This window comes from Elephantulus edwardii, unplaced genomic scaffold (genome assembly GCF_000299155.1).
Source record: "Elephantulus edwardii isolate Elephantulus edwardi_28Jun2011 unplaced genomic scaffold, EleEdw1.0 scaffold00001, whole genome shotgun sequence".
NCBI classification, from domain to species: Eukaryota; Metazoa; Chordata; class Mammalia; order Macroscelidea; family Macroscelididae; genus Elephantulus; species Elephantulus edwardii.
Genome location: NW_006399751.1, coordinates 47672903 through 47693623, shown reverse-complemented (window position 1 = coordinate 47693623; position 20721 = coordinate 47672903). Strand labels below are relative to the sequence as shown.

The window sequence follows — 20721 nt, the reverse complement described above, 5'->3', positions numbered from 1 at the left end:
ACTTTTCTCCCTGCCCACCCTTTACACTGCAATTCGCTCTTCTCTTTGAAAAGTAAAAGAAAAATTCTTTCATTGTTTTACAATCCCTCCTCCCAGGTCCACTCTACTATGCAGCCTTCATTCTGGACTCCTGTCATGATAATAATACCTAATCACATATCCCTTTTAAAGAGTTTACTCGCTCATCTGTTTCAATGCAGTATACATTATTTATCCCATCTTTCTCAGTCTCCCTTCAACCTAGATGTCAGTCCTGTTTTACAACAGTGGCACTATGCAGTATTTGCCCCTGTGTGACTGAGACATTTCACTTAGCATAATGTCCTCCAGTGTCACCCATTTTGAATAACATTGCATGAGTTCCTTGTTTTTCAATGTAGCATAATATTCCATTGTGTGAATATACCACAACTTCTCTATCCATTCGTTTGTTGATGGGCACTTAGGTTGTTTCCAACTCTTTGCTATTGTGACAAAGCAGCAATAAAGATGGGTGTGCATATACTTTCTTGGGTTGCAGTTCTGGTTTCTTTAAAAAGGTATATACTCAGTAGTGGAACTGCTGGATCAAATGGTATTTCTATTTTCAACTTTCTGAGAAAGTGCCAGACTGCCTTCCATAGTGGTTGCACCATTTTCCACTCCCACCAACAGGAAATAAGGGTTCCATTTTCTCCACAACCTTGCCAGCATTTGATGTTTGCTGTTCTGTTAAATTTTGCTATTCTTACTGGGTTGAGATCATAGCTCATAGTTGTTTTCTTCATGTGTGTGTTCACCACCTGAATGTCTTCTTTGGTGAAGTGTCTGTTCATATAATGTGCCCATTTTGCAATTGGGTTGTTTACCTTTATCTTGTTATGGCTAATAATATAAACTCTTACAAAATATGTAACTTAGCTACATGTGGAGAGAAAACATCTATTTCTAAGCTTTCTCATTTTTTCATGTTCTGTACCAAGGATAAGAGATGAAAACAATTTGTTGCTATTAGTTTCCTCTCAGGGCAGAGTTTGTCGTACACTTAGTAATTATTACTTTAATTTTTCCCTTAACTACAGATACATCCAAGTATGGTCAAACAACTTAAGGACTTTTATCTCCAGTACCTACCTACTGTGTGCCTAGGACACAGTAAACATTCAAGGGACATCTGTCTGAAGTGATCCTATTTTAAATAAAGGCTCTTAATGACACTAACATTGAGTCACTAATACTGACTTTACATAAAGAATATTTGGTATCTTGTGACCAATAATTCTAATCTAATTTTATAAACCTAAGAAAGAAAAACAATGAAAATAGGGGCTGTTATTTTTGGCAACTGTGAGTTGACTAAAACTCCTAAAAACCCTATGAACAATAGACCAAAGCCTTGCCCAATCTTACACCATCCTCACAATCTCCATCATGCTGAAGCCCACTGTGGTTGTCCATCTAAATGTGGGTCTTCCTTTTTTTATGTATCCTCTACTTTTATAAGCACAAAGTACAAACAACATCAAACTTCTTTACTTTTCCAAGCACAACCACCACCTCAGGCCTTCCTCTACTCAATTATGATGTCATTCTCAAGTAAATATAAATATTCTTCCATTATGTAAATCATATGTGTTGTTTTAATAGTCATATGAAAGTATTTCTATTTAGAAAGAAGGAAAACTGTCTAGATTGGGTAAGACTTTACACTTACCAATCTTTATTGAGATGTTTAGATTAACATCTTAGCATAATTTGTCATCCACAGGACTCAAATGATACTGTGCTATGATAAAGCCTTTACTGAATGTGGAAAGAATTCTAACTATGAAATGGTAGATTTTTAGCTATACTCTATGCTCTTCCATTTAGAATTGCCCTTTAGATAGGTCCTTTTGCATCTCTTACCTTTAGTTTCTTCATCTGTAAAAGAAGACTATCAACAATATTCACTATACCTATGAGTTTTTAATAATAAAGTATGTAAGAAAATGCTTTAAAAATCGTGATATAATTGTATGACAATGAAAGATTTTTTTTTTCCAAAGAAAAAAGCAAACTGGGTGGGAGGGGCGGCAGGGACGAAAATGTGAAACAATGAATGAATGGAGATCCAAATTCTCTATAAACTTTAATTAAAATTTCAATTAAAAAGATTAATCCCCCCAAAAAACTCCATATGTCCTGCCAACATAAAATGAAATTTTAATATTCTAGAGAAGACATGCTATCACTTAAGACTAAAGTTCGGCTCTAATCAAGCAGCTAATCAAAAGCTAACTTTAAGCTTAAAGTCACTCTTTTTTAAGCCTAAAGCAAATGCCACTGAATTAGGAACTAAAGATATTCCACAATGAACTTACTTCAAAGTAGTCGCTAATTTTGTGGCCACGTCCCCCAATACTTTTCCCTAAAATAGGAAAGTAAAAAAATTTTATCAATTTTAAATTAGTTGTAGCTATCTTATCAGTAAAATAATGTGTTAAACAATTTCTCTAATATATAGAAAGTTTATCTGTTTTGACAGAAAAGCATATTTTAATTGAATATTGATGAGAATAAAAAGAATATAAGATGTTTCAGAGCATCTGATACAAATTTTAAATATCTAGATATCAAGTGATAAAACAAAAACATAAAACTTTAAAAAAATGCTATCCCATTAACTATAGATAAAATATATACGATTAATAGACCTCTTGCTTTAAAATGAAATTATTCATACTGTTTAATGGCTATTATTTCAGAAAAGTGAATCACTGATAAAAAAGATAAGAGCATCGACATAACTGATAAACTCATTCACATCTATAATAATAAAAAAATTGGTAAACAAATTGTGTCAAATAACAACATTATCATTTCATATGAATGTTTTTCTATAAAATGTGCTTCGATTTTCTAAAAGGCATTTCCAAATTTAAAAAATGTTTTCCAGTAAACTAGATTTTAAATATTGTTCTTACATAGTCATGATGTTAAATGCCTATTCAAGAACCAGGCCCTTAAGAAATCACAGTCTTCTTTTCTTATTATTTTATTTTTCCTTTTAACAGCTGGTATACTCTTTTATCAGTTACACAAATATTGAATTAAGAGTTTGCTACAAAGTGTTTTATGGGGAGGACTTGCCCATCCTTCTGTTCTACATACAGAATATGTGTTCTATATACAGAATACATGCTTTAAGTTATACTGAGAAACACCGCATTATAATCAAAAGCTTGTATAATCTAAGCATGGTAACTCGACACTTACTTAAAATCATTCATTCATTTATTTTATTCGATAAATAGTTCTTGAGTGTTTACTGTGCCATTTACACAAAAATGACTGAGATGATCAAACAATTCAAAAGCTGAACGACTTCAAGTTCTTCCCTGGAACTGAGTAGGAAAATTTTTTAAATCCTAGTAAGTTTTGCACAGATATTATCAATGGTTTTGTATAGGTTTTTCTATAAGTCAGAGTATGGTGAATGGTTTTATAACTAAAAAAAAAAAAAATTTCCCTCTGCCTTTTAACAATTTTCCTGCAGATTTTGTTTCTCAGAGAAGAATTGTTTCAGATTGCCTGGTTATGACCTTGACTCTTTGCTATCTGAATTTAAAAATAATTTCAAGAATAGGTTTGAGACATGGAACACTAATGATCAAAGACCAGGTGAATTATGGGAAGACATAAAGGGTATCATCCATGAAGAAAGAAAAAAGTCATTACAAAAACAGAGGAGAGAGAAAAGATCAAAATGAATGTTAGAAGAGACTTTAAATATCACATCTGAATGTCGAGAAGCCAAAGCAAAGGAAAAAGTTGCTGAAATAAAAGAGAGGAAAAGAAGATTTCAAAGGGCAGCATCAACGCATTATGAAGGAAATGTGCAAACAGCTGGAGCTAGAAAACATTTCTCAAGCTGAAAAAATAAAAGACAAATTCAAGCCCTGAGTTATAATACTGAAGGATGTCACGGGGAAAATCCTAAATGATTCTTGAAACCACAAAAGAAAATGGAAAGAAGAAACCTAGTCATTGTACAAAAAAGAACTGGTGTACACAGGACCACTGTGGAAGGTAGTGTGTAATCAAGAACCAATGGTGATGAAAGAAGATCAAGTTGCATTAAAGGCATTAGTAAAAAATAAGGCCCCAGGGATCATGGGATACCAATGGACATATTTCAATTAAGAGACGCAGCCCTAGGCTCACCAAGCTAACCTAGGAAGTTTGAAGGACAGCTATCTGGTCAAATGACTTCCTGTTGTTACTGTTATGTGCCGCCTGCGAGCCATAGTTAACCTATGTACAGCAGCCCTGAAGCCTGCCCTGTACTGAGCCAGTCTCAATAATTCTGACATACCACCCCGCCCCCCCGCTCCAGTTACTGTATCAATTCCATCTCATCCAGGGTCATCTTCTCCTGCACTATCCCTCCATCCTTCCAAGCATGATGTCCTTCTTCAAGGACTGGTCTCTCCTGGCTGCGTGCCCAATGTATGTGAGACAGAGCTTCAAAATCCTAGACTCCAAGGAGAAACTTGGTTTTACTCTCTCCAAGACAGACCTATTGGTTTTCTTGGCAGTCCATGGTCCAAATGACTAGAAGAGATCTATATTTATTTCCATTCCCAAAAAAATGCAATGCACTAAAATGTGACAATTACCTAACAGTATCATTAATATCATATTCAAGTAAAAGTCTTGTTGAAGATTATTAAAAAACAGCTAAAACAGTACACTAATAGAGAAATGTCACAAATTTAGTCTAGACTTAAAAGAAGCCCAAGAATTGGGATATCATTGCAGATGTCAGAAGGCTCTTGGTTGAAAGCAGAAAATGATATCTATTTATGTTTTAGTGACTATACAAAGGCTTTTGACTGCATTAATCATAACAAATTATGGCTGACATTGATAATGGGAATTTCCGAACACTAATTATGCCCACATGAAACCTCTATCTAAACCATGAAGCTGTTGTACAGGTTAAAATTATGAAAGGTGTGTGTCAGGGCTGCATCCTTTCTCCATACATATGAAGCCGTATGCTGAGCAAATCTTGGAGAAGCTTGATTATATAGGAGGAAGAAAAGGGGGAGGGAGGAGATATTTGGAGGAAGACTCATCAACAACCTGCATAACTTAAGTGACACAACCTTGCTTGCTGAAAGTGAGGACTTGAAATGTCTGCTGCAGAGGATCAAAGGCTAATATGGGTTACAACTCAACATCAAGAAAACAAAAAAACCTCATCACTGACCAAAAGGCATCATCATGATGGATGAAGAAAAGACAGAAACTGTCAATAATTTCATCTTGCTCCATAATCAGCACCCCTGGTTCCAGCAGTTAGGAAACCAAGATCTACTGAATGGAAAAGCCTGCTGTCAGGGACATCTCCAAAGTGGTAGAGAGCAATGATGAAATTTTGCAGAATAAGGTGTACCTGATCCAAACCAAGATCTTTTCAATTACTTGCTATGCAGCTGGGAAGCTGGACAATAAATGAATAACAATGACTGAAGAAGAATCAATGCCTTTGAGTTGTGATGCTGGAGAAGAGTGTTGATGAGTCCATGGACTGTCAAAAGGACAAATAAAAATGTAATGGAAAAAAGTACAACCACTGTGTTTCTTAGAGGCAAGGATGATAAAACTATCTTATATATTCTGGACATGTATGGTGGGACCAGTCCTTGGAAAAGAGCATCATGATTGGAAGAAGGGAAGATGGGCAAAAGGAGGGGAAAACCCTCAACAAGATGGACTGACAGAGAGACCTTAAGACTGGGCTTGATTTTTTAGAGATGATTGAGATGGCAGAGGGCAGGGCAAAGTTCAGATTCACTGTTTGTATAAGGCCGCTGTGAGTTGTGGTGAACTCAACAACATTAAACAGCAACAATAACAACAGAAAGAATTCCCTAATTTTTCTTCCTAACTGGACATATATTTTATTCATCTTGACAGTTTATGCTCTTGAAAGGAAGCTGATTTCTACTGCTCTCAATTCCTTTAACTCCTTATCAGAAACCTCTTTTCCTTTGGGTTTCGTTCTCTTTTCCATATATCCCATATTCCCAAGGGGAATTTAATCCTATCATTTATTCCTGAGAGGTTTCATTTTTTTGTAAGGACAAAAAAACACTTGTGCTATATTCAACTGGTTTTGAAATGAACATATGACCGAATTCTCGCCAAAACGATGACAGGAAAGGTTTGCTCTGAGTTGGAAGGAAATAAGCTTCCTCATTCTTCAGGAAATAAAACACCGAAACTATCTCTCTGTCTAAAGCAAGTATGAGAGAAAAAAAGTGGAAATTAAATCCAACTACAAATGGCAGACATCCTAAAACGCAGAGACACTAGAACAATTCGTATGTAGACAGAATAAAAACAAAGGGGGACAAGTGCATTTTAAAAGTTGTAAGCCCTATTTAGTTGGGTAGCAAAAGATATCAAAAGAATATAAAGGGGGAGAAGTGAGGAGAAAGAGAAGGAAAAAAAATGAGCAACAATGAACAAAAAAAGAATATAAATAAAAAAAGATTATGAAGAGTCTTCAGAGAGTCAGATACCAATCTTAAGCACTCAATAATAAATTTAAATGAAAATTCCCATTTTTTCAACATCCTAAGACTCTTATTCCACACTTGAAAGTTCTAGAAGAGATCTATATTTGTTCCCATTCCAAGAAGGGTGACCCAACATAGTGTGGAAACTACAGAACAATATCATTGATTTCATATGCAAGCAAGATTCTACTAAAGATTATCCAAAAATGACTGGAACAGCACATCAGCAGAGAATTGCCAGAAGTCCAGGCTGGGTTTAGAAGGGGTCGTGATACTAGGGATATTGTAGCTAATGGTAGACGGATCTTACCTGAAAGCAGGGAATACCAGAAGAATGTCTATCTGTGTTTCATTGATTATGCAAAGGTGTTTGACTCTGTGGATCATAACAAACTGTGGCTGACTCTGAGAAGAATGGGAATCCCAGAACACTTGATTGTGCTAATGCGAAACCTATATTTGGACCTACATTGGCAGTATCAGGATGGATGTTGAAGAGATTGAGATTATTAACAACTTTAGTCTGCTTGGCTCCACGGTCAACAGTCTTGGCACCAGTAGCCAGGAAATTAAAAAAAAAGTATTGTGATGGGAAAGTCTGCTGTTAGGGACCTCTCCAGGGTACTGAAGAGCAATGGTGTCACTCTGGAGACTAAGGTGCATCTGATACAGGCTATGGTCTTTGCAATCACTTGTTATGCATCAGAGAGTTGGACAATGACTAGGAAGGCTAGAAGGAGAACTGATGCCTTTGAGCTGTGGTGCTGGAGAAAAGAACTGAGGGTATCATGGACTGCTAAGAAAACAAACCTTCATTCTAGAGAGGGTTAAACCAGGCTGCTCCTTGGAGGCAAGGATTTTGGGGCTTCGTCTGACATACTTTGGACATGTAAAGAGGGACAGGTCCTTGGAGAGGGACATCATGCTTGGGAGGGTGGAGGGACAGCGCAGAAGGGGAAAACCCTCTAATGAGGAGGACTGACTCAGTGAGTAGGGTAATCGGGATAGGTGTGTCAGAGGCAGTGCGACTGGCACAGGATAGAGCAGGGTGTAGGACTGTTGTACATAGGGTTGCAAGCAACTGGACGGCACATAACAACAAGACTTCTATATTTGCATTGTAAGTACTGCAACTAGTATTTTACATTAATTAAAACTCCAAATCCATTCATCATAATGTAGGGCAACCACATCAAGACTAAAAAGAAGCTCAACACACAGAGTTAAAAAATAAAACATACCTAAAGAAAAAAAGGCCCTATAGTGACTTAACTCCCTCCTTCCAAAAACAGTCATTGAAAATAAATTCCTTGACTCCAACACCATATATAATCAGTGAGTTAACCATGGCTAAAAACTGGTTCCAGCATGCGTTACATTATGTATAACATCATTTTTACACATAATTCAACACCCTAATTTATTACACTTAATTTATGAGTGCCCAAGTTAAATGAAAATACTGTCTTGTTCTCTAGAGAGACATAAGATTTTATAATCTAATGAAAATAACTGTATTAGCCCACAACAGAAAAGAAACATATATAAGAAAGAACAAAACAACATTTTAATTAGAGTGCTCTTTAATCATTTATAAAGCCCTTTTAAACACAAAAGTAATAGTCTGGGTACCTGTGTTAAATTGAGATCAAAAGTTTCATTTAAAAAAGAAGAGTTTTCAGTACCAATCATATAGACAGAGAAAATGAAAAGTAAAACATTTTAGACATACTTGTCTGTCTAGGACGGGAAAAAAAGGACAAAAAGCTTGAAAATAGAAACCACAAGTTTCTGTAACATCAAGTGTTACAGAAAGATTTCAATTTGCATTATTATTTCTTATGCAAAATGTAGGGAGCTCTGGTGGCTTAGCAGTAAGGAGTTGTGCTGCCAACCTAAATCCACCACTTGCTCCTTGGGAGAAAGATGGGCAATCAATTCTCCTGTGATTTACTGACTCTGAAATCCTGTGAGAGGGTCAGCTATGAATCAGTTCCAATTCAACGGTACATGGCAACACCATGCAAAATGTATTCCTAAACAGAATATACTTAGTCATTAATGCAGAAATTGAAGAATAGCTAGAAAGTTCACAAAAACATGACATTAACTATTTTACAATTAAAAGAGTAAATGATTAAAATTCAGAATAGCAAATTACAAATCCCTCATTGGGCTCTGAAGCAAAACTGTGTTTCACTTACCCTGACTACTTTCATTCTGGTTTTCTGCTTTTCTCTTTCTTCCTCTGGATGACTCCGATTGTTTCTTCTCTGGTGTCTACAGAAAGCAAGGTAATAGAATTTTAAATGAAAAGTTTTAACACAAAAAAAATTTTAGTCTGCAAAATCTTTCTTCCGACCCCAAAACTGGCTTTGTTCATTAGTGCTGATGAGAGGTATAAACACTGAGTTACTTATTCCATTATATAGATTTCTTTTTTTAAAGCCAAGGATAAAATACCTCTGTGACCCTCAGGCCTGGTTTTAATTGTTTTTGGTCAAGCATTCTTTGGAGTGGTACAGCACAGATCTGTCCATTTGCTTTACAGAGGTAACTTGTGTTTGCTGTGATGCTAAACTCTTTGACACAGATGTGTCAAATGTGATAATGGTTACCCATGGGGAACAGTGTTTGGTGGGCCTCCCTGATTAAAACAATCATGGAAGCAAAAGTGGCATCCAGTTTTGAAATAGCCTGTTCCAGAAACTATGAACTTGGAGAAATGATGAAAATTAAACAAGTGTTCAGGTCTTTGAGTTCAGAGGGTTGCTGTGAGTCGCCTCTGACTCAGTGGCACTTAACAACAAACAACAACATATATCAGTGAAATGCACAATAATGGAATCTGACTTGAGGTGGATAAAAATTGAGAATAATTTAGTCTTTAAAAGATGTCCTTGAGATTCTTAGCAGGATAGGAGAATGGGAAATCATCTTAAGATTTCGATTTAGTTTCCACTAGTCACATGTTTAGCTTTTGAAAAGTAAATCTGGATGAGAAAAGACAACAGAACATAACCATGAAATACACAATCTACACTAAAGATAGGACAAAGATTTTCACCACTGGACCAATTGGCAGCACCAGGATGGATGATGAAGAGACTGAGATTGTTCACAGCTTTAGTTTGCTTGGCTCCACAGTCAACACTCTTGGCACCAGTAGCCAGGAAATTAAAAGGCGCACTGCCATGGGAAAGTCTGCTGTTAGGGACCTCTCCAAAGTACTGAAGAGCACTGGTGTCTCTCTGGAGACTAAGGTGTGTCTGATACAGGCCATGGTCTTTGCAATCACTTGTTATGCGGTTCCCAAACAAGAAAAGAGGCTATACCAAATATTTGATATGAGACGCCTGTGATGAAATAGTATGAATGACAATTCACAATCTAACTTGGGAGCCAGGATTTATGGAAGCAGAAGCATTCTATTGGCTCAGTGGTTAAACTTTCAACTGCTAAAAGAAAAGGCCAAATGACTGAACCTACCATTTACTCCATAAAAGAAAGCTGTGGCAGTGATAATGGCCCAGGAAATCCTAAGGGTGTAGTTCTCTCCTACAGAACTAACTGCCCCAAAAGGCTGTGAGGAATCAGAATCAACTACATGGCAGAGGCTTTACATGTTTGAACATCTTGTTTTTTCCCACCTCATAAACGAATAAGAGAACAAATTCACAGAGTCTGAAGTGAACAGTAATTGTCTCTGATTCTCTTCTGTCCCATCTCCCCAACCTCCACTTGTGAAATTATTGCTAAGTAAATACATCAATTACTAAGTAAATATAAGAAACATATTTATCAAGGTAACTCAGTCAATGTAGAAGTCAAGATTCAAATACAGTTCTGTGTAATTCCAAAATCAAAATACTCTTCTTCTATGTGGCACTGGAAGATCTACTTGCATATATCATCTAAAAATATATCAAAGTTTTACACTCCACTCTTTGTAAATAAAATTTAATAAGGCCAATAAGTTGCCTATTTAGGTATTACAACTAGATACCTTAAAGAAATCCATTTTAACTGGTAATCTATTCAGGAAAGAAACTGATAGATTAGTAATCACTCTATGTTTCACTACATAGTCAAAGTTAAGAAACTCAAACAATAATCAATCTTGTATTCTTTCAGAAAAAAAAATTACCAAGTTAAAATTTTAAGTTAACATTTCTATAAAGATCTCTCAAGTTACAACACAAAAGGAGACACTCAAAGCAAAAACTTATTAATATCCTTTCCATTATAATTTTAAGGGGTGGCGGGGAAAAGCACCAATTAAGGCCAAGAAGAGAGGTATTCTCAGAAATTTAATGTTATACTAATTTTTAAACATGGCAATTTGAATTCTGACTAGCCACTTTATAATAAATAAGAGAAAGTACACTGAATGTTAAAATTTTGAAACCGTTAACATTGCTTATGCAGCCTCTGAAAACCCACTTGGAGGGTAAATTATGAGTTAGTTCTGACTCCATGGCACACATCACCACCATTTCTTGGAAAGAAACATACTTGAAAGGGCAGAGGGCTAGCAAAAGACGGAAGACCCTCAATGAGACTAAATGACACAGTGACTGCTACAAGTTGAACATGATGAGATGGCACAGGATAGGACAGAGCCTAGATCTGTTGTCCACAGGGTCATTATGAATTGTACTCTATGGCACCTAACAACAAAAAGGGGCAGTTCAGGTGTTTTAATTTGTAAGACATGTATATAACTTTGTAAAATTATTCTACTCCTAGGCAAACTTCTTTAAAGTTTTCCCATGGGAAAATGAGATAGTACTTTTAGGGTTAAAGACCATTTTGTTTTTCAAAAAGATAAATGCATCCTCACCATCAGCCAAGAATAATCTAAAAGGAAGATTTAGAAAACAATTCCATTTACAGTAATACCTAAAGGAATAAAATACCTAGGAATAAATTTAACCAGGAGTGAAAGATTTGTGCACTAAAAACTACAAAACATTGTTCAAAGATATAAGTAAAAAAACATTCATTCCATACTTACAGACTGAAAGATTTACTATTAAAATAGTAATACTACCAAAAGCAAGCTGCAGACAGACTTAACACTACTCCTACCAATTTGATCCTCAAATTTATATGGAATTGTAAAGCACCTCAAAGGTCAAGACAGTCTTGAAATAAAAAACAAAACACAAACTCACTGCCATCAAGCCCCAACAGACTCATAAAGCTAAACCCTCCAGTGAGTGTTCAGGAGGCTACAAATACAATGGGAGAAGACTGTCCTCCTTTTTCCTGCAGAATAAACTTTGAACCATCAGAGAAGCACCTTTGGGTACCAACACAACTCCCTACAGACTACTATACCACCAGAACTCTCCAAGATGGTTCGTTCACGCCAATTATAAAATATATTCTAAAATGACAATAATAAAAAAGAGGGGTGTTGACATAAGGAAAGACATTCAGACCAATGGAATAGCATTCAGACTCCAGAAATAACCCATGATTTCCATGGTTAATTTTTTACAAGGGTGCTTAGCACCTTCAGCAGGTCAAGAATATTCTCAATATATGGTACTGGAGCAAGTGTAACTCCAGGGACAAAAGAATAAAGTTGGACAAATAACTCACATCACATATGAAAGTTAACTGAAAATAGATCAATGACCTTAGTGGGAACAAAAACTATACAGCTATTAGGAAAAAAATACAGACAAAAATATATAAAAGAACGAGACCTAGGGACACTGCTGCTTCCTGCCAGGATGGGTTGGGTGAGTTATGGCCTTTTGTTGGCAAACATTGTGGGGGGAGGGGGTTCTCAAGCCCCTCACTCCTTTTGGGTATTAGGTTTAAGTGTTTAACCGCTAACCAAAAGGTCAAGAGAACCCATCAGCTAATTTGAGTGACACAGGTGGGTAGTCTACTTTCATTAAGATTTACAGCTTTAGAAACCTGATTTAGGGTCGCTATGAAGGGGCTCACCCAGCAGTGGGTATACTTTTCTAAATAGCTGTATTACTGACCACACACCCAGCCTTTTCTCCTATGTGACATACTACACATCCTACATAATAAGGAATGATCTAGGCCCTGAGTATTAAATTATCAACCTTTGGAAAAACGTATATTAAATTTCTTTTGTTGTATTTTTCTTTTAAATAAGACACCAAAAATCATTTTAAAAAATTTAAAAGAAGCCAATGTCTGTCAATTCTCTAGAATCACTCACTCATACATTAACTTGAAATGAAAAAAAACTAAAACCAAGGTGTGTGGATGTTGCATGGATCATGAGGAAATTCACCAAATATTTACAAAGATGGTTCATCACGAATAAAATGTTTACAATAATTACAGGATTTTCAAACTGTACTACAAAGATTCTTAGGGGAGACAAACTTATGCCTGAGAAGATACTAAGGAAGAATACTAAAAAAAGGAGATGGAAGGTGTTAAGGCTCTAAACTACCATAGATACATTCTATCCCACCTCCATTTCTATCCCTGCAAACACAGTAGAGTTCAGCAGCTTTAAAAAGGTTTTGGGGGAAAACTGTTTATGACAATGACATTCTTTGAAGTCCAAGACATATTAGCCAGGCTTCCTATATACTTACATTAAGACATAAAATTTAAACATATTAAGTATTTTATAACAAACATTTAAGTATATTCATGCTTCCTTTAACATAGTTCCCCTCCTTTTTTTCCTTATTCCTTCTCAAGTATTACACTATATTATGACCACAATAAGAATTACTGTAACACAGAAGGCAAAATAAAACAATATAACTTTTTTAAAAAGGCAGTTAACTATAAATGGTCAAAGAATTCTGACAAAAGGTGGGACAATGGTTAAAAGAAAATAATGAGACTGGTACTCTATATCAATTTAGTTTCATAAATGCTAGATTTTTAATCACATTCAAAGACTGTATGACTATTCTGGCATTTAAAATGCTCCAAGAGATCAGTGTGAATTTACCCAGTATTTCTAGTAGTCTAAAATATGTTTGAAAAGAAAAAAGAAATTTAACAGACTCAAAAACATTCACGACATAATTAAACTAACATTCCAATTTCACTCAGAATAAAAGTCTGTGATTAAAGTTATTGTTATGTAATCATGTAGTTTCTTAGTTTATCTTAAAATTAGCTTTCTTCCGTGCAAATAAGACTATTATGTTCCGTCGAGTCTCTTGCAACTAATAGTGACCCTATGTACAAGAGCCCTAAACCCTGCTCTATCCTGTACCAACCTCATTGTCTCCGACCCACCTACTCCCACTACCCCAATCACTCAATTGATCCATTTCATCGAGGGTCTTCCTCTCTGCACTGCCCCTCCAAGTCTCCCAGACATGATGTCCCTCTTCAAAGACTGGTCCCTCCTTGCAACATGCCCAAATTATGGCAGACGAAGCTTCAGAATTCTTAACCCAAAGGAGCAGCCCAGCTTCACCCTCTCCAGGAGTCCATGATATATATATTCAACACTCTTCTCTAGCACCACAGCTCAAAGGCATCAATTCTTTCTATTATCCCTAGTCACTGTCCAGCTCTCTAATGGCATGGCACAAACTGTGAATACTATAGCCCGGATCAGATGCCCCTTAGTCTCCAGCCTGATGTCGCTGCTCTTCTGTACTCTAAGAGAGGTCCCTCAAAATTGACTTTACCAATGCAATCTGTCTCTTGATTTCCTTCCTGGCTGCTGGTACCAAGAGTGTTGACTGTGGAGCCAAGCAAACTAAAACTGTTAACTATCTCAATCTCTTCACCATCCATCCATACTGATGCTGCCAATTGGCCCAGTGGTGAGAATCTTTGTTTTCTTGATATTGAGCTTCAATCCATATTGAAGGCTGAAGTCCTTGCTGCAGCAAGCTTCAGGTCCTCCTCAGTTTCAGCAAGCAGGGTTGTGCCATCTGCATAAAGCAGGTTGTTGATAATTCTTCCAACAATCCTGATACCACATTTCTTCTCATACAGGCCAGCATCCTTGGCTGACCTGTTTTGCTTACAGAATGAAAAGGTATGGAGACAGAATACATCCCTGGTAGACCCTCTTCCCAATTTTGAACCATGCAGTGTCTCCTTGCTCTGTTCCGACGACTACCTCTTGGTCCAAGTATGTTGTTGTTTTTATGTGCCATCGAGTCACTTGCAACTCATAGCGACACTATGTACAAGAGCCCTAAACCCTGCTCTGTCCTGTGACAATCACACTGTCTCTGACACTCCCCGTCCGATTACCCCAGTCACTGAATCAATCCACCTCATAGAGGGTCTTCCCCTCCTGCGCTCTCCCTCCACCCTCCCAAGCAAGGACCAGTCTCTCCTTACAACATGTCCAAAGTATGTTAGACGAAGCCTCAGAATTCTTGCATCCAAGGAACCTCCTGGTTTAACGATTTCCAGGATGAATCTGTTTGTTTTCCTAGCAGTCCATGGTACTCTCAATACTCTTCTTCATCACCACAGCTCAAAGGTATCAACTGTCCTTCTATCCTCCTTGGTCACTGTCCAACTCTCTGATACATAACAAGGGACTGCAAAGACCATGGCCTGTATCCGGCACACCTTAGTCTCCAGAGAGACACCAGTGCTCTTCAGTACTTTGGAGAAGTCCCTAAGAGCAGACTTTCCCATGGCAATGGGCCTTTTAATTTCCTGGCTACTGGTGCCAAGAGTGTTGACTGTGAAGCCAAGCAAACTAAAGCTGTGAACAATCTCAATCTCTCCATTATCCAGCCTGATGCTGCCAATTGGCCCAGTGCTGAGAATCTTTGTCTTCTTGACATTGAGCCTCAATCCATATTGAAGGCTGCAGTCCTTGACCCTCAGAAGCAAGCGCTTCAGGTCCTCCTCAGTTTCAGCAAGCAGGGTTGTGTCATCTGCATAACACAGATTGTTGATAGATCTTCCACCAATCCTGACGCCACATTTCTCCTCATAGAGCCCAGCCTCCCAGATAATCTGTTCTGCACACAGGTTGAAAAGGTATGGAGATAAGACACATACAGATTTCAAAAGGCAGCAAGGGATGACAAAGTAAAACATTGCAATGAAATGTGCAAGGAGTTGGAGTCAGAAAATCAAAAGAGCCAAACTCGCTCAGCATTTCTTAAGCTCAAGGAACTGAAGAACAAATTCAGACCTTGTGTTGCTATTATCAAGGATGCTTTCGGCAGAATAATGATCCTGGAAATTAAAAGAAGGTGGAAAGAATATACTGAGTCACTGTATCAAAAGGAATTGGCAGACAAAGAAAAATTTCATGAAACAACATTATGAGCAAGAGCCTATGGTAATGAAAGAAGTAGTTCAGGCTGCTTTGGAAGAAATGGCAAAAAATAAGGCCCCAGGAATAGATGGTATACCAGGTGAGATATTTCAACTAACAGATGCTGCCCTGGATGTGCTCACCAAGTTGTGCCAAGAAACCTGGAAAACAACCACTTGGCCAACTGACAGGAAGAGATCTATATTTGTTCCTATTTCAAAGAAGGGTGACCCAACAGAGTGTGGAAACTATTGAACAATATCATTGATTTCACATGCAAGCAAGATTCTACTGAAGATTATCCAAAAACGACTGGAACAGTACATCAGCAGAGAAATGCCAGAAGTCCAGGCTGGGTTTAGAAGGGGTTGTGTTACTAGGGATATTGTAGCTGATGTTAGATGGATCTTAGCTGAAAGCAGGGAATACCAGAGGAATGTCTATCTCTCGGACCAGGAAGCAGTCATCAGAACAGAGCAAGGGAACCCTGAATGGTTCAAAATTGGGAAGGGCGTACGCCAGGGTCCAGTATAGGTTTTGCATAATCACAATGAAATGTTCTGGGATTCCCATTCTTCTCAGAGTCAGCCACAGCTTGCTGTGATCCACACAGTCAAAAGCCTTTGCATAGTCAATGAAGCACAGATAGACATTCCTCTGGTACTCTCTGCTTTCAGCCAAGATCCATCTAACATTAGCTATAATATTCCTAGTTCCACAACCTCTTCTAAACCCAGCCTGCACATATTGCAGTTCTGTTGACGTGTTAGTCCAGTTGTTTTTGGATCATTTTTAGCAGAATCTTGCTTGTACTCTGATATTAATGATATTGCCCAATAATTTCCACACTCTGTCGGATCACCTTTCATCGGAATGGTAACAAATACCAATCTCTTCCAGTTAAGTGAGACTGAGGTCTCAGATACAAAACAAAGGAGGAACAGCTGTAAGCAGACACTAGTGACTGGACCGGAATGTGAGAAGCAAGAATGTAGGAAAACTGGACGTTGTTAAGAAATGGAACACAGTAAGACTAACTATAAGAAAACAAAAATCTCAACTCTTCACATAATAAGGGAGTTCATATGGATTACAATTTAAAAAATAAATTCACTTCTATAAGCCTCCAACTAGAGATATTTAGTTATCTGCATTATAAGGACTTTGGAGTACAATGTAAAGATCATCAAAGAAAAAACTAGGGCAAACCCAAGAACCCTGATCTGTGACATAAATCAGTAACATAAAATAATATGTTTACTGATCTATAACATAAATAAATCAACTTGCACACAATCAAAAGAAGATAAACTAGATAAATGAGACACCTTCTAAAAGTGAAATCCTTAAGTGCATCAAAAGACTGTTTTGGAGAACCGAAACAGTAAAAAGAGAACCTGAGATTGGGAAAAAATATTTTGCAAGGGCACATGTGATAAAGGATTCACCTCTAAAATTTACAGAAAACGCTTCACAATCCAATCACAAAATGGGCAAAGGAGATGAAATAATATATACTTCACCAAAACAAATATTCAGATGGCCAAAAAACACAAGAATAAATGCTTGCGCTCATTAGATACTGTTGTTAGGTGTCATCAGTGAAGTATGACTCGTAGTAACTCTATAGAACAGGCAACATGAATCCTGCCTTGTCCTGTGCCATCCTCATCATCTTGACACCCTAGACTTCTGAAGTCACTGTGTCAAAAAGACATCATCTCATCCCAGCAAAACCAGCAATGTTAAAGAAACATCAAACAACAAATGCTGGCAAAAATAAGAACCATTTAGGAATCTAATACATGCTGATAGGAATGTAAAATGGTGCAACAGTTACAAAGATGGAAATATAAATGCAATCTGATCCAGCTATACCACTCGTGTGTGTGTGTGTGTGTATCTCCTTGAGAAATAAGAGGTAGAACACAAATCGGAATACTTCTACATCTACATTCATTGAAGCTATATTTATAATAGCAAAGAGTTGGAAACAATCCAAGGAACCATCAACAGATTAATGGCTAAGGACACTGTGTTACATTCACACAATGGAGCATTATGTTTGGTGTGTTAGGTTAAGTTGTCTTTTTCAGTCATTACCTTACCACACTCTGGTCTCCAGCTACCTTCACTGCAGACAAATGGTCTCGTGAATCATCAACAGCTGCGGGACTTGGATAAACTTGGATAAGAGAGAGTGTCTCCCACACTGAGCAGCAAGAATCGAGGGAGACTGGTGACAGTGGTGGAGAGACTGTGGCAAGGTGTAACTTAGAGCAGCCCTGAGATAAAAGTCATATTTGATGGTTTTGCTAATAATACAGTCAACACTCTTGGTACCAGCAGCCAGGAAGGAAATCAAGAGACAGATTACATTGGTAAAGTCAATTTTGAGGGACCTCTCTTAGAGTACAGAAGAGCAGTGACGTCAGGCTGGAGACTAAGAGGCATCTGATCCGGGCTATAGTATTCACAGTTTGTGCCATGCCATCAGAGAGCTGGACAGTGACTAGGGATAATAGAAAGAATTGATGCCTTTGAGCTGTGGTGCTAGAGAAGAGTGTTGAATATATATATCATGGATTCCTGGAGAGGGTGAAGCTGGGCTGCTCCTTTGGGTTAAGAATTCTGAAGCTTCGTCTGCCATAATTTGGGCATGTTGCAAGGACATCCTCATTAGGCAGGCTGGCATGACTGAAAAGTCATATCTCTGCCAAAGAGTCAAAACTTACATAATAAAAACTATTATCTTGAAATGTTCACTTTTATCTTCAACTCTTAAAATATTATCTCTATTACATTGCTGATTTCAATATTTAGTACAAAACTTACATTTACAGAAACTTTTTTTTATGACTATCACTAAAGGCACACATTTCTTTGGTATTTCAAACAGTCTAAAACAACCTATTAGTAATTTTGAGTGTAGTCTATTTTCAGCTGAAATATCACCTTTATTATGTAACAGCATGCATTATCTAAAATGGTAGAGAAGATTTTTGGTAACCACTCAGATTAATTGTGCTGTCTTATAGATAAATCTAATATTTTTAAAAACCCAAAGGATTTTCATCAGTATAACAAAAAAATCTATATCACAAATTAACAGAACATATTACTAACAATCTTCATTTTCATTTTTAAAAAACTACTTCAAATTTGCTGTCTCCACAGTATTTTTTCTTAAGTTTCTATGTGTTGAACTTTCAAAATTTGCATTCAAAATACATTTCAAAGGAATATAATAGTAAGACCAATTTTTTTTTAGTTAGAAATGTCATTTTTTATGGATGAAATATTTTTCCCATCAATTTGTCTATATTCTTTCCATTAATGTAATTTCTGGTTTCTATTGTTTCTTTTATGCATAAAAATTGATATACATTGTGTTTCACACAGTCCTTCATTCACAATTTCAAAAATTCATATACTTTGTATTTTATAAAATTAATGATCATTGATCTATGTCTACCATTACCTCATCTTTTTAGGTCCCCACTGAATCTTTCCTAAGAAGACTCTGAAATGCTGAAATATTGAGTATTAAAATAGTGACAAAAACCAATTTTGTCTGCCATTTTCATTTACCTATTTCCCCCCCAAAAAATCCAGTTAACAGTCATTTATCTAACAAATTTAAGACAAACTGCACACTACTTTGTTTATAGGAATAAAAATGTACATACTACCTTATGCATAAGCAGTTCTGTTGGCCTAGCAGTAAGGAGCTGTGCTGCCAACAGGAAGGCATGTAGTTCAAATCTACCATATGAGTAATCTCCTCTCCTGTTATTAACTGACTCTGAAAACCACTGGAAGGTCAGCTCTGTATCAGATCCAACTTGACAGTATTTAACGACAATAATCTTACATATACTAACTTATGCATATTTTTTAAAAAGGTCATTATAAAGACAAAGGAGAAAGAAAAAACCAAAATGGACATCAGAAGAAACCATGAAAATTGCACTCAAGCATAGAGAAGTCAAAACAAAGGGAAGAGATGCAGAAATATAAGAGCTAAACAGATATTTCAAAAGCAGCTCGGGAAGACAAAGCAAACTACTATAATGAAATGTGTAGAAACCTAATATTAGGAAATAAAAAGGGAAGAATTCAGTATTTCTCAAGCTGAAAGAAATGAAAAAACAAATTCAAAGCCTTGAGTTGCAATACTGAGAGATGCTATGGGCAAAATATTTTTTAAAAATATTTTTATCATTCATATACATTGTGTTTTATACAGTCTTTCATCTACATTATATTTTGCTTACCTACATTAGGATTTTTCTCCCTTTATAGTATATCTTATTAATAACTACTTTTATGAAAGTGTAAAAGCCAGTAACTTCACATCTCATATCCTAATATTCCCCTTTTAGACAGCCAATTTCTGATTTCCCATCCCTATTAAACTAGTACTCTGAGGGAACGATCTTCTGTTCAACTTGCAAACGTTGAGCATCTGCGTCCACAAGCAAAGTTAGAGCAAGTCACCAGGCTGCAGCAATCAACCCGAGCTCACAATATGGATCATCTTATTTTCACCTGGCTGAGTTCTGGTCAACTCATCTCCAGCCATCTGTGGCTAGTTTCCAAGAGGCATCAGCTACAAACTCAGTAGCCCACACTTCTCCCTGAATTCCAGACCTGTGGGTCTCTTCACTTAGTCCTAAGTCCCCCCTTGGGCTAAGTAAAGTCATCAACCCAGGGGTCCTCATGACTCCCTGCTTCTCAAGCCAACTATCTTTCCCTGCTCATCCACACATCTGGAAAGGTTAGGTGGGCAGCAATGAGGAAACATGTTCAAGCTTCAGCCTGTTTCTCCATTGTTGCATTCCTCTCACTTCCTATCCTGTGGATCCAGGTGAATGCTATGGGTGAGCATACTTCAAGTCT

The 20721-nt window shown here is 37.0% G+C and overlaps 1 protein-coding gene across 1 annotated transcript in view; it reads right to left on the bottom strand.

Annotated features, from left to right (window-relative positions):
• TLK1 (tousled-like kinase 1) overlaps positions 1–20721 on the bottom strand; it is a 184212-nt gene that overhangs the window by 58085 nt on the left and 105406 nt on the right. The window contains exons 4-5 of the mRNA XM_006878849.1: positions 8756–8831; positions 2343–2389 (exon numbers count right to left, since the gene is read on the bottom strand). Coding sequence (XP_006878911.1) covers positions 2343–2389; positions 8756–8831 — 123 coding nt within the window. The remainder of the gene's footprint in view (positions 1–2342; positions 2390–8755; positions 8832–20721) is intronic.